Below are 13,111 nucleotides of genomic sequence, written 5' to 3'. Positions count from 1 at the left end.
AGGTTAATTTTAAACAAGATTATACTGTTGAGGTTGGTTTTTTTTAATCTCGTGTCCAGGGCACTTTGTAAACTATCTTACTGAGTGTTCAGAAGTCTTTTCAAGTATTACGCTGGCTATCATCTGGCCATGAAGTAACTAATTGTTTGCACACTGGCTTGCTTAATATCAGGCAGTGCAAAGATCGGAGTGGTTTGTGAATGAAAACCAAACCTTTGGCCCTTCTCCCACAAGGACTCCAATGAGGTATTGACTTTGGGGTCACCACCGCAATCCATTCCTAGCTTGTGTGTGAAACCTTGAGTTCATAAAATGAGCTGCGCTGCAGATTTTTAAATGCTGAAGCATGTATCTCAGACATCCTTTGAAGTGGGAATTTAACAGAAATGCAAAGTGTGTGTGTGTGTGTGTGTGTGTGTGTGTACATATATAGACAGGCAGGGAGGAGAAAATAAAGGACACCTACTGCTGGAGGCTTTTAGCTCTGATGTTATTTGTAGGCATCCTCTTATGACCAACTTTTGCTTGGGAACATGAAGGTCAAAATTCAGTGCTGTATCATCACTGCAAGGTCAAATAGGGAGTACATCGAGAGCCAACAGAGTAAAAGCTGGCAAGGAACTAGAGTTGGACTTGAACCAAAGCCACAGAAATGAGCCGTCAAGTTTGGTAGGTCAAGCTCCTCTCTTGAAATAGGAGCATTTAGGTTTTTTACTTACTAGTCCTTTAAGCTTGGCACCTGCTCTCTGAAATCTGAAAATCCCTTTATTGGAAAGTCCTTTGATAAGCTCTGCCTGTTCAAAAAAGCAATGATAATCCAGAGTTCCCACAAACCTCTATCACCGAATAGGTATTTCACATTTTCTGTGATGCTGGTTAAATGTATTTAATAGTGGTTCAGTCTCCTCGACTGCTTACAAATAAATTAATTGCTACGTGTGCTGAACCCTGGGCCTGCCCTTTTCTCCAAAAGCATCCCATGCCATGGCATGCGAGTAACTTCTCGATGCCCGTGAAGAAGCAGGATGTGATCAGGCAGGGCCCCCCTGCAGCGGTGAGGTGGCTCTCTGAGCACTGGCACTCCGGTCTCCAGCTGCCGGCTTGCAGCTGGTGGGACAATAGCCCCTAGATGAGAAAAGCTTGCCGTGGCCCCAAGAGCTTCTTTGGCTGCTGCCAGCTGGCTCTTGCTATGGCTTGCCAGTAAATTTGGGAGCTTAAACAGTACAAATAAAAAGCAAAATCAGTCTGGAAAGTAAACAAAATTAGAAGGAAGGAGAAGCAAAACACTCTTCTCCAATAGACCTTGCAAGGCACCTTGCAAAAACACCCCTCGAGGCGTGAGTCAATAACCTACTTTGAAGCAGGGTGCGTAACACAGCTGAGACAGAGAAGTTATGGCATTACCTGGCATTACCGTTTTGGCACATCTGTGTGGTAGACTTTTTTGCTAACACATGTTCTGTCTGTTAATGTTGAAGAGTGAACCCCCCCCCCCAAAAAACATGAAGATGGTACCTTTGGTACCTTTCTAAAGCAAAGAAGGAGGGCCCATAGGAAATGAAACGTCTGTGCAACCCAGGCTGAGAGGGTTTATTGCGTTTCTCCCTCCTCTTCCCATGTCTCAGCTCTACCAGGGTTCATTTTCTTTGCTATTCAGATCTGGAGAACTATTTTGGTTTTGATTTCCCTATTGCTGTATCTTCTATGCAATTCCTTTTCTAAAAACTGACTTACTATCAGAGAAGTGCTAGCCATTGCATTATTTGTATTGCTGTACAGTGGAGGTGTGGTTTACTAGTTCTGAGTGTGCCTCTTACCCCCCTCCCTTTTTCTCCTTCCCTCTGTTTGTAAATGCCTGCATTTATTCTGTCAGCCTGACATGTACAAAGTGTAAGAAAGAATTTTTAAACAGGTAATAAATTATATTTATAAGCAACTGGAAAAAAAAAAATACACCACTACCTTGTGTTCAATTGTTTAGTTCCTGGAGGCTTGGAAGGAAAGAGGAGTCTTTTAATTTCTTAAAAAAAAAAAAAAAAAAAAAACCACAAAAAAACCCCAAACCAAAACAAAACAAACGCTCAGAAAAAAACGTATCTGCACATAAGAACTCCTTGTGATGTAGTCTCCCTCATAAGATACCATTCATGACATCCACATGCCCATGCAGGCTGTTTCATTGCACTTCATAAATCGTCGTGCCTCTCCCCCCTTATGGGGTTTTACCCCAGCATCTACGGGAGGATTTGCCCCCGACAGTTTTCCTGGGGTTTGCGTTTCGTGGCCGCAAAGGTGGAGAAAAGCAATGGGCAAGAAAACGCATCCTCAGCCACTGAGCTCAGCTCCCCTCCCCACATCCAGCCTTTTTGTTACAGAGGGGAGCAGCCCACTGGGCTTGTCGCAAACTCCTGGGAGGCAAACTAAACGCCACTTGGGCAAGGTGATTCTGTCCAGCAGGACCTGCTTATGTCTGATTTAGCCAGGTGGATAAAATGCTCAGACACTGAAGTTCAGACATGGTGGTTCTCACCAGCCTCAGTATTAAGCTCTGGTTTCAGGGGGTGCAAGAGGCAATTCTGCAGCACAGCTGCTTCTTCCAGCTGAGGAGTGGGGTGGTGGTGGGAAAACAGTCATCTCCTACAGCCAGCCCCTCGTCAGCGGGTCAGCCCCGGGCTGAGGAGCTCATCCTGCCCGTGATGGAGGCGATACGGGGGCCTGTGCACTGCCGGGGTCAGCACCACCCCATCCCATCCCATCTATCCCGTCCCGTCCCCTTCCCTGGGGGTGCAGGGCTGCCTGCTGGCCCTCGGGCTCTCCTGCTGTGCCGCGCTGAGGAACGCTCAGCCCTTGCCATCTCATATGCCAGACCCACAGCCTGCCAGCATGGCCGCATGATGTGCTCGCTCAGTAGCTCTCCCTGGAGGCAAGTCAAGGTTAAATCAAAGCAAAGGCACTCCAATAGCATACGAAGCCAAACATAGCAAACAGCTCAAAAGCCGAGAACATGGCGACAAATGCATTTGCCAGGTTTGCGAGACCCTGCAGTCCAGCTGGAAAAGGGCAGACCTTTAAAAACCCATCCCTTGTATGCTTGGATTACAACAAGCTTTTCCCAAGGTCTAAGGCAGCTTTATTTTATTTTCCTCCCATTGCAAGTCTTAACGCGAACTACATGGTAGGCAGAAGATAACTGCTCAGGCTGTTGTCCCTAAGCACGGGACACTGCTGGCTTCTTCATTCTGCAATGAAAGGCATAGCTAACAAGGCTCCTCCGTTTCCCTGGCTTCTCTGCTAAAAATGGGATGTGGGCAATCTCTACCCTCTGGCTCCTGTAATTTATTTGTACTTAAGAGGCAGTAATTCTTTGCAGGAGGCCGGGCACAGGCAGCCCCGCAGTACCAGCTCATGCAGAGGCCCCTTGTGGCTACTGGGGATGGAGCTGGTGACTGGCAGGTTACTGAGCCAAGACCTGCCACCCCGAGACCGGATGAAATACTGGGCATTGCTCAAGTACATCGAGCATGGCGCAGAGCTGTGGCCAAGCGCCAGTGACATGTTTACTCCATCCAGAAGCCACTGGACCTTTGGCAACATGGAGGGAGAACTATTCATTTTTTCTTTTATGATTATCTTCTCTGTAATAGGAAGAGGTAGATTATGTATGAAGAGGACTTGGAGCTATGATGTGAATGGAGAACCTGCATCCCAGGGGACACAAGGCATAACTTCTTCAGTGGTAACTTTGGCCACCGTGTTGGTCCTGCAGCCAAAGAGAGCTGAGCTGCAGACAGGGCTGGTTTCTCTAAGACTAAGATGCCCGCTTTGGACACAGTCACTGCTTTTACATTTCCTGGTGTCTGTCTGCCTTCTCTTCCAGTTTTGTCTTTCCATATACAGCTTTCACAGTAGACAAGCTCTTTTCTGTCCATCCCACTATTCCCACCCTGTCTACGTACATTGCCAAACTTGAGTTTCCTTTGGTTTCTGACACCCCTGTGGGTTGGGTCTGCTGCAGCCTGCAGTCTTTGCATTGGCCAAGCAGTTCCCTCCTTATCTTCAGGGACTTTTTCTTCAGGTACCTCACCTCTAGCTGTTCTTCCTGAGACTCCTGGAAGTGTCTGCTCCGGTGTTTCTGCATGTGAAGGTGGGACTGCAACTCTCCTTCCCAGGTAGTGAAAGGCACAGTTCAGTGTGTTTCACAAGGAAGCAGAGCTCCGGTTTCAACAGGGGACAGTAACGTAACTCTGCCAACCTTGAATGGAAGCGAAACAGTCCCAGCGTTGCCTGCAGCTGCAGAAGATAAGGGTAGCTAAGCCTAGCAAGGTGGAGAGGAAAGAAAATGAGAACAGAGCCTAGGACTGCCCCAAAAGCCATAGCTAGAAAGTTAGTGGAAAAAGCAGAGATACAGATGGCGGCTGCAGAAACACCTATCTCAGCAACACGCTGGAGAAGGTGCAGCCCAGACAGGCTGTGCTGGAGCACCAGATCGCCTCCAGCACTGTGCAGCCAAGTGGAGCAGAAACAGCCCCAAAACTATGGGAATACGGTGACATGCCAGGGACAACGTGCAGCAAGCATGAGGCTTTCCCATCTAGACGTGGCCTGGCCAAGGGACTGTGGAAATGATGCTGGAGAATAACCAGAACGCTCCGCTGCTGATCGCAGACAGCCCGAGGCAAAGCAGGAGGGCTGCAGGGTCTGTGTTAGTCATCGGCAAGACGCTGCTCAAGGGAAAAACGCTGTTTACACACTTCTCTGAAAATAACCGGCAAGGTAATTACACATAGGAAATGCCGAGCTGAATGCTGCATGCTGAAACACGGCACTGCAGGATGAGAAGAGAGCTCAGGCTGTAAATACAAATACATACAAGTATCTCTATGTATGCAGAGATACATACGCTCCGATGTCTCTTGGCACTAAGCAATGCCACGTTTCAGCTGATGCGGTGTATGTAGGCTGCAACTTTTCTTCTCCTGAAGCACAGGGCTGGATAATCTAGCTTCAGTCTGTGCACAGATTACCTCCTGTGCCTCCTGTGCTATTAAAAATAGTAGTCACAATTCATAAATACGTGGGGGAAAGAAGGGAAGGGGGGCCCTCACAAAAATATTATGCGAATGCCAAATTTCTATAGATTTACATAATCAGCCACAAAATATGAGTGACTGCTCTATTAGTCATAACACTATTTTAATTACTATTTCTCTCTTCACTGAGTTGTGAAAGGGGTGATGCTTTTTTATGCCAGTGGAAGCATATGCAACATCTTACTGTTTACTTGTTTGCTCAGAGGAAAAATCTTATAAAAAATAAATAAAATGAGGCATGGTCAAAATAATCTAGCCAGAGAAATGAAACCCAAAGGCGGTGCTTTTCAAGCACATGAAAAATAAATTGAAGTAAAAGCAATCTCTTTCGTGGGGAGATGGAAACAATTTTATTTGGGGGAATGTTAAAACAACCATATACAATTTGAACAAATACAACGTAACAGTTTGTTCCCCAGGTTTTCTAATTACAGTATTTACAGGTTTAATAAGGCACTGGTTCTCAAAAAAGAACAGAAATTAGTTTCTTAGTCTTTACTTGTCAGCCTTTTCTTTAATAGAAATAACTTTGTGCTAGAGAATGGATAGCAGTTGCTAGATGGCATCTCTCTTCCTTTTGGGTTTGGTTTTTTTCCTTCTTCTCCCACTTACCTATGTCGTCTTACGTATGCCAATAAGTCACTAAACTAAACTTCCTTCAGGGCTTTACATTTGAAAACTGGATTTCCAGATCTGCGGGCACTGAAGCCACGATTATCTCCACCACCGACTTCCAAGCCCTCATCGACGTGCACTGTGAAACTACCGAAATCATTGGAAGTAACATTAAAAGGCCACACCTGGCAAAATAAATGCACTAACCTGCAGTCACTGTACATGCTGAAACCATAACAATTACACATTGAGTGTTGCAGAAGGTCAAACATGCAGGCGGTAACTCGAATGTCACAGTGCTAGAACAAACGACTTCCAAGCATGCCTTAGGCTGTTTTCTGCCCTTAGGAATATCCCTTTACAATATCATCAATTACAGTGGGTAGGAGATTTGAGGGCAAAATCTGGCCTTTCGAGTCTTGGGACAAAATGGGCAGGCACTAGTAATACAACTGCAGACCCTTTGCTTTCTCAGAGGTGTGTCTCCTTTTATATATATATATATATATTTATTTATTTATTTTCCTATAACAGCACAGTTGCAGTGATTTGCCATTATGCATTTTCATAAATAAATATTATGTTTTATTTAGTGCTTTATCATCTGTAATAGTTTACTCTTAATCCACATACTGGAGTTATTCCAGACTCCCAATTGAATATATATATATATTTTTTTATATATATATATATAAAAAACACACATAAACTTGAACATTTAACATACATGCTTTATGTAACCTATCAACCAGTATCTTAGATCCCTTTCTTTTGGACCAAAAAAAGTAAGACTTGTTCAGAAAACCAGCGACTGGCCCTTTCTCTCGCAACACACTGACGGCAGGTGCCGGGGGCACTGCGTGCCTCATGTCGGCCAGCTAGCAAAGCACCCTCTGAAACATTTCTGGGGAGAGCCATGATAATAGTAAAAAAAAAAAAAAAATCTATTTGAGGAAAGCAGACGTGAAACACACCTAAACACAGCAGGGAAGAGGCATTCTGCTGCGCGACCGCTGATGCGGGTCCCGGGCTCGGAGGTGGGATCGACTGAGCCTGCCCCGATCGCTGCCAAAGTCAACAGTCCCATCTGCTTCACCGGAGCCGAGAAACCCCCGTTCCTCGGGGCTGCGCTGGTTTTTGTGAAAGGGCATGAAGGCGAAAGGAGTGAGAGTAGAAACCCCGTGGCTCCATTCACTAAGACAAAAAGGTGAAGAGAGGCTGGGCTGTCCTCCTCATTTTTGGGTCACAAATCTTCAAGCCAAGGCAGCCAAGGAGAGGAGCAAACTCCGCTCCCAGCCACGCAAGGGCGCTGTTTAAGGACAGGGGAACCAACATCGTCCCTCTTGGGGCCAGGGTTCGGTGTACTATTAACTCTCGGAGACTTTCTTTTTGTATGGTTTGGTATTTTGGGGTACAGGCAGGGAAACTGCACTGCGGAAAAAGCACTCTAATTAACGAGAATCCTCTGATTAAACTTTTTAACACCTATAATCATGGAGGTCTTGCTGGTTCTCTTGAACCTGCGCCTTTTTCTCTGCTAGCTTGAAAGTATAAAATGGTAATTTTTCCAACTAGAAATACCTTCAGGGAGCCGTGAAGCTAAACCCCAATTATATACCTACCTACCACAAATAAATCACTTTTGTCCAAAAAGGGAAAAAAGAAGCATTACAGAAATGCTGAGGCTAAATCCAGCATGGCAATTATTTCAGTTCTGAAATAGGCTTAGCATAATCAAAGCAGCATTTGTAAGGACTTATTTCAAAATTAAACTGAACACCATCTAGTGAAACAGGACATAGGCAGGCAAAAAAAATTAAAAAAATAAATAAAAGAAGGGTAAAGAAGGGTAAACTGGTAACTCCCATACAGCTCAGCTTTGAGAACCTGATGTGGAACAGAGACCTTTCTCAAGAAAATACTCCATGGGGAATATTTCACCTCTCATTTCCCCTTCTGTAGTTTTAACATCGCAGCAACTGCTGCAGCCCCAGGAAGGAGGAATGGGGAAAGACGGTAAATACGTTTCCTGTTGCTCTTCTCCTCTAAAAGCTCCTCTTGCTGGAACCACGATGCTACGCAGCCCCAGCTTGGCGGCAGAGGCTGTCACTACAGCGCGGTGGCTCCCAGAGGCTTCGAGGCTGCTGGAAGGCCACATGAAATAGTAGGGCAGATGAAGCTTAAGCCAAATTGTTCGGTTTGTGGTGCCTCTCAGTACAGTGGGAGAAGCGCTGGAGGCACCTACCCGCTGCTGGCTGCAGTGCCCAGCTCTCACCCCACAGCCAAGTCCCAGGCTCCTTCCCCATCGGTTTCCTACTGCGGCCAGGAGGCACCACGTCTCATTACGCTTAAAGAAAAATTACTGCCACCCCAAAAATGGGAATTTTTGAGGTTTTCACTTTCCCTTAAAAAAGGGAACACAGATTATTATTTTTTCCCAACTGTGGTTGTAGACGGATACCTCACTTTTACACAGATGAAAGAGCAAGTTAAGAATTTTTCCTCACAAGGAACTTCCTCTTACCCCGTGGTTATGTATGTAGGTCACAGCAGTTTCAAATTTACCAGAGGATCTAAATGCGTACCTCATTTCCACTCACACACAAAATACTTTATTTTGCAGTGAGGGGAAAGAAAGAAAGAAAAAAAAAAGCCGAGAAAAAGGGCACTTGTTTACCATCATCCTGGTACCATACCCATCAGCTTTCCTGGAAACGTGAAAAGCTTCTTCAAATGAGCAAGTCACACCGAACCATATTGATACGGCTCCCAATCACCTTAAACAAAGTACGACCTCCCCTGGGACAGGCCACCCACAGGAACCCAGCCGCCCGTGCTAATGATGGCAGGGACGTAATTGGGCTCCATCTCCATACTGAGAGAACGGCTCACATGGGCAGGACTATGGAAAATCATCTCCGCAGGTAGGCAGAGACTGTTTAAGACTGCTTCCATTACAGCTCCTCTGAGCTGCACAAGACCCTCTCCTTTTTTTTTTAAATGCTGGAGTGCAATAATCTATAAATGAAAAAGTCGCTTTGCTTTCATTTTCAGCACAGTTTCTTCCAAGTTTTTTTAATGTAACAATATACATCTTTTTTACTTCTAACCAAAAGTTTTATTTTCATAAAATTTAAAGCAGTATCTTTTTAAACAATCAAAATAATAATAATAATAACAATAATAATAATAAAATAATAAGTGGCTTTCATGGAAAGCAACATGCATAATCTTAAACCAGTTACTAAAACTGTATTTCCCCGTGTAAACAAGGGCAGACAAGCCTCTTCCAATCACGTATGTCAAAATTCAGCTGATTTTTGCAAAGGATAGCCTCCTCAAAAGCTGTCAAACAAACTTACAGATGCTCTTAAGCATGACTGCATTCAAGGTACTTATTAGCGAAGACTTTCGATACCTCTTCAGGACTTCTGCCTGCACGAGAAAGTCCGTTTCTATGGGCCTTCACGAGAGCTGCCTCTGGCCAAATCAGAGTTTAATGTCCTGCGACTCTGACATTTTGGCAAGTGTTTTCTTGACCCGCAGGGCTGTGAGCCGGGAGGCGGGGTTGTGAGCCCAGCACTCCATCATCAGCTTCCCCATCTGCCGTAGGCACTGCAGAGAGAAATGGGAGAGAAAGTCCCACCTGGGTCAGCGGAAGAAGAGACTGCAGCTGGTGGCAATGCCGAAAAACTGAAGGGAAAAGGTCTTTTCTAAGGGCAGCCAAAAAAAAGACAAGATGCTGGCTGGTATCACTTTTCAAGAGCTTTTGTTCTCTGTATATTAAGGAGAGTTCTCCAAACACGGCAATTACTCTTACAATTTATGACAAGTTGTAGTCTAGACTTGGCTGTATGTTCCACAAAAGCACTTTCCTTATCTCCCCTTCCCCAAACCCACGCAGCCTGACCCGCACAAGTGTGGGTCTGTACAGCGAGCCCTTTGCTGTACAAATTCATTTTCCTCAGCCAGCGAATGGCCCCCGGGGTACAGTCCAGCATGAGCACGCACCCACGGCTCCTGCCCAGCCGCCCCCACCGGAAAGCTGCCTGCGAGCACCCGGCTCAGCTCTACCCTGTCCTGTTCCATCCCCAGCTCGCTCCTGAAACATAGCCAGACCCTCCTCCGGCTCCCAGCAGCAACTCAGCATTGCCTTTGCCATGCTGGAAAAGGAGCATACATCCCTGCTCTGCGTCTACCACCTTCCTCCAAACATAAAGCACCACCTAAGCCACCGCAGCCGGGTGATGACCCCGTCAGCCTACGGATTTATGCTGCCTGAAGATTTGCTTGCTACAATAGGAAAAGAGAAGTTCTCCCTCTCATCCAGCTTGCTCTCTGTTTTCATGAGGCTCCTGGCCCAGAAGCAGTGCAGACCCTGAAAGGCATTAAGCATAAACACCACCAGCAGTGCCCAGACCAGCCTAATACATTTCAGATTAATGCAGATTTTTATAAACGCGTTTTGGTGATACACACGGTTTTATGCACTAACAAGTTTGCCTCTCATCGCTAGAATGCCTGAAGTGGGATTACTGATGATGCTAACCAATTACTCAAGAACAGTTATTTCAACGAGCCTTCCCAATCCTCGATATGTGTGGTAGCAGACCAAACACACGCTACGTGCCACTGCGGAAAAGCCCTTCCTGGGATCGATACTAACAGCACTTCCTCCAGCGTTTCCACTCCCGGTCTGAAGGCTCAGAGGGATTTGGCTAGGGAGAGGATGAGGCAAATGAGTCTCGGTTAGATCTTCCCACACTGGCTGTTGCACAAGTCCTCAAGCCTCCCAGGGAGGTTGTTTTATTTTTCCCTCACATTCCCAAATTGCCTACATCTCATGCCACCTAAAACTTTCATCTACCTGCAGAATATTCATCTACACACTGCTATTCCCAAATGGCAGCTGTCTTCTGCGACTGTAGAAAACTTTACAAACTAAACTGTACCAATTAACATGATTAATGACCCCTCCTCCATAGCATCTTGAGAGCAGTTGGCAGGTTTGCCTGCGGTGCCTCAACCATTCATCTCCGATCCCACGAGCACAACTTTGCTTCATTACAGGTGCTCAGCAGGGAGAGTTCAGATTGTCCCCCAGCCCTCTCACTTCCTCGTTTTATTCTGGAATGCATTTTCTGGATCCTACGTCTCCTCTGAAAGGCCACATCTGTAGCCCTCTCTGCTAAAATGCGAAGAGGTACATGAGCACCGTTTTCTGTACGATGTAAAGGGGTGAACGATCGGTGCTCCTCGGTGCAGCTCAGCTACTGTGGTCAGTACTATTGCATATCAACACCGTAAGAGTGAAACTTAATATCTTGTGCTCATGTTAGCATAAAATCACGGTAAAATCGTGTTTCCAAGCCTGCACATCTGTGATCACAGAAAAGCTGTATACTCATTTCATTTCAACGAGACAGGAGAAATTTCCTTCTTTAAAAAAAAAAAAAGGGAAAATGTTGGTATTACAGTCCACACGTCAGTACATGCTGAAGTAGTTGCCGGTACACCTAGTACGCTGCCACTACACTACACACTACAAAATACTTTCTTTTTCAACATTTTTGGCTAGCCACTGATTTAATGCTATTAATACTGGGAGCAGAAAGCAAAATGAGTGCAAGAGGAAAACAGAGAGACTAAGAAGGTCTGAGCACAGCCTGCTACCGCTGTGGGATCTGGTAGACAGCACACAAGGAACCCGCTTGCAAATATCGTAGGCTATGGCCCCTGGAGCTCTGAAACCTTCAGTGGGGATATCTGAGAAGGTTGCACTCCTTCCCGAGCCCTGTTACACCATGACTGGTGCTAGCACCAGTGGTAAAGCTCCTCCTCACTCGAAATGATGCAGAATTGGGTCAACCTCACTCACTCACTCTGATTAAAAACACAGGCTGCATTTTAAGAGGGACGATACCTCATCACTGCTCCATCTGTTGGGAAACGAAGGGCGTAGTCTCTTGATGCACACAATCTCCCGCATGTCCTCGTACGAGGGGTCGCTGGGCACAAGGTCATGGTATGGAAGCTGGTATTCCTCAACTATTCCTGAAAGAAGCAATTAGTTGCCCGTCACTTGCAGAAGACACCTTCCACTACCCTCTTCCCCTCTCATTTTATAACAGATTGACCATCCTGTTTAACAATTGGATGTACTTCTGCTTAGAAGGACTTCCCTGCCCTATAAGTTTATTCCACAGTCAAGTTCCGATGTAACCATTGCTCTGTAAAGACTGGCCAGGTATCTTTATCTGAAAGCATAGTTACTTGCCATGTGAGAGTTTCTACCACTGCTGTCCAGTCCAGCAATCTCCAGTAAGTTATCACAGAAAGAACTATTAGCACAGGGCCCGTATCAGAGTAATTTGGCAGAGAATTAACCTTGAATTAGGTCTCCTTATCAGTGGACCTGGTATACATTAAAGGGCATTTCTGTGCCTTTTCAGAACATGGCAAGGTACCATTCTTTGTGCACAGCAACGATGACAACAATATTACAGATTTTACATCGCATCACTGCAATACACTTCACCAGTTTGTAAACACAGGGATCGCGTTGCCCATCGGTGAAATTCAGCTCCCCTAGGGTAAGCATGGAGCGAGCATTCAGCACAATGGTGCAGGCTTTAAAGACCCATAAAGTCTGGTGAAGGTAGCGCAGACCCAAAAGAGACATGCTCTACTCTTACTTGCCACCAGTCTGGCACGTAACCGCTGCCAAGTCATTTCTCTGCATTTAACTTTCCTTAGTGGCAAAACAGAGGTAATAACATCATTTCTGCACTACACTGAGCTCTACGTGCAGAAAGCACACATAGCCTATGCGTACAAGGATGGATCTATGCCCCGAGTCTGCAGCTGGCTGCATTGCTTTGTGTTTGCTGTCCTCACGCTTGAATGGCTGATATCAGAAGGAAATGAGGCACATCACTGGTATGACAACGATGTAATAAGTGCCACTTCCCTCTGGTTTTTTTCTTCTTGTCTTGTAAATAGATTATTTACTTTAAATAGTGGCACAGCATACCCCCAAATTGTCCTCCTCCTTCTATTTAAATCTAACAAAACAAAGAAATCACTATTTTCTTTCTGCTAAAATAACTGAATACCCCCAGTCCAGCAAAAATGTGTTGCCATTGGAAAAGGCCCGCAAATGAGTTCCATACTCCTTCTTTAGTGCAGGCATCCACTGACTTCAAACGAGCCATTAAAATACAGTCTAAATCTTTGCTGTTGAAATAGCACTAACTGATGCTTTAAGTTTCTACAAGAACAGATATTAGGAGAGTTACCTGTGTGGTTTATCCACCTTTGTTTATTACAGTAAAAACAATTACCCAGAGCAAAGGATGTAATGGAAGATTTGGGTTATAAATGGGGTTTACTGACACAATTAGAAG

The 13,111-nt window shown here is 45.5% G+C and overlaps 1 protein-coding gene across 1 annotated transcript in view; it reads right to left on the bottom strand.

Annotated features, from left to right (window-relative positions):
• Nucleotides 1-8,784: 8,784 nt before the first annotated feature.
• BMPR1B (bone morphogenetic protein receptor, type IB) overlaps nt 8,785-13,111 on the bottom strand; it is a 31,404-nt gene continuing 27,077 nt past the window's right edge. The window contains exons 9-10 of the mRNA XM_009327030.1: nt 11,629-11,759; nt 8,785-9,320 (exon numbers count right to left, since the gene is read on the bottom strand). Of these exons, the coding sequence (XP_009325305.1) occupies nt 9,195-9,320; nt 11,629-11,759 (257 nt within the window). The 3' untranslated portion in view covers nt 8,785-9,194. The remainder of the gene's footprint in view (nt 9,321-11,628; nt 11,760-13,111) is intronic.

This window comes from Pygoscelis adeliae, unplaced genomic scaffold (assembly GCF_000699105.1).
Source record: "Pygoscelis adeliae isolate BGI_AS28 unplaced genomic scaffold, ASM69910v1 Scaffold87, whole genome shotgun sequence".
Taxonomy (NCBI): domain Eukaryota; kingdom Metazoa; phylum Chordata; class Aves; order Sphenisciformes; family Spheniscidae; genus Pygoscelis; species Pygoscelis adeliae.
Note: the sequence above shows the minus strand (reverse complement) of the source record. Positions and strands in the feature narration are given on the sequence as shown.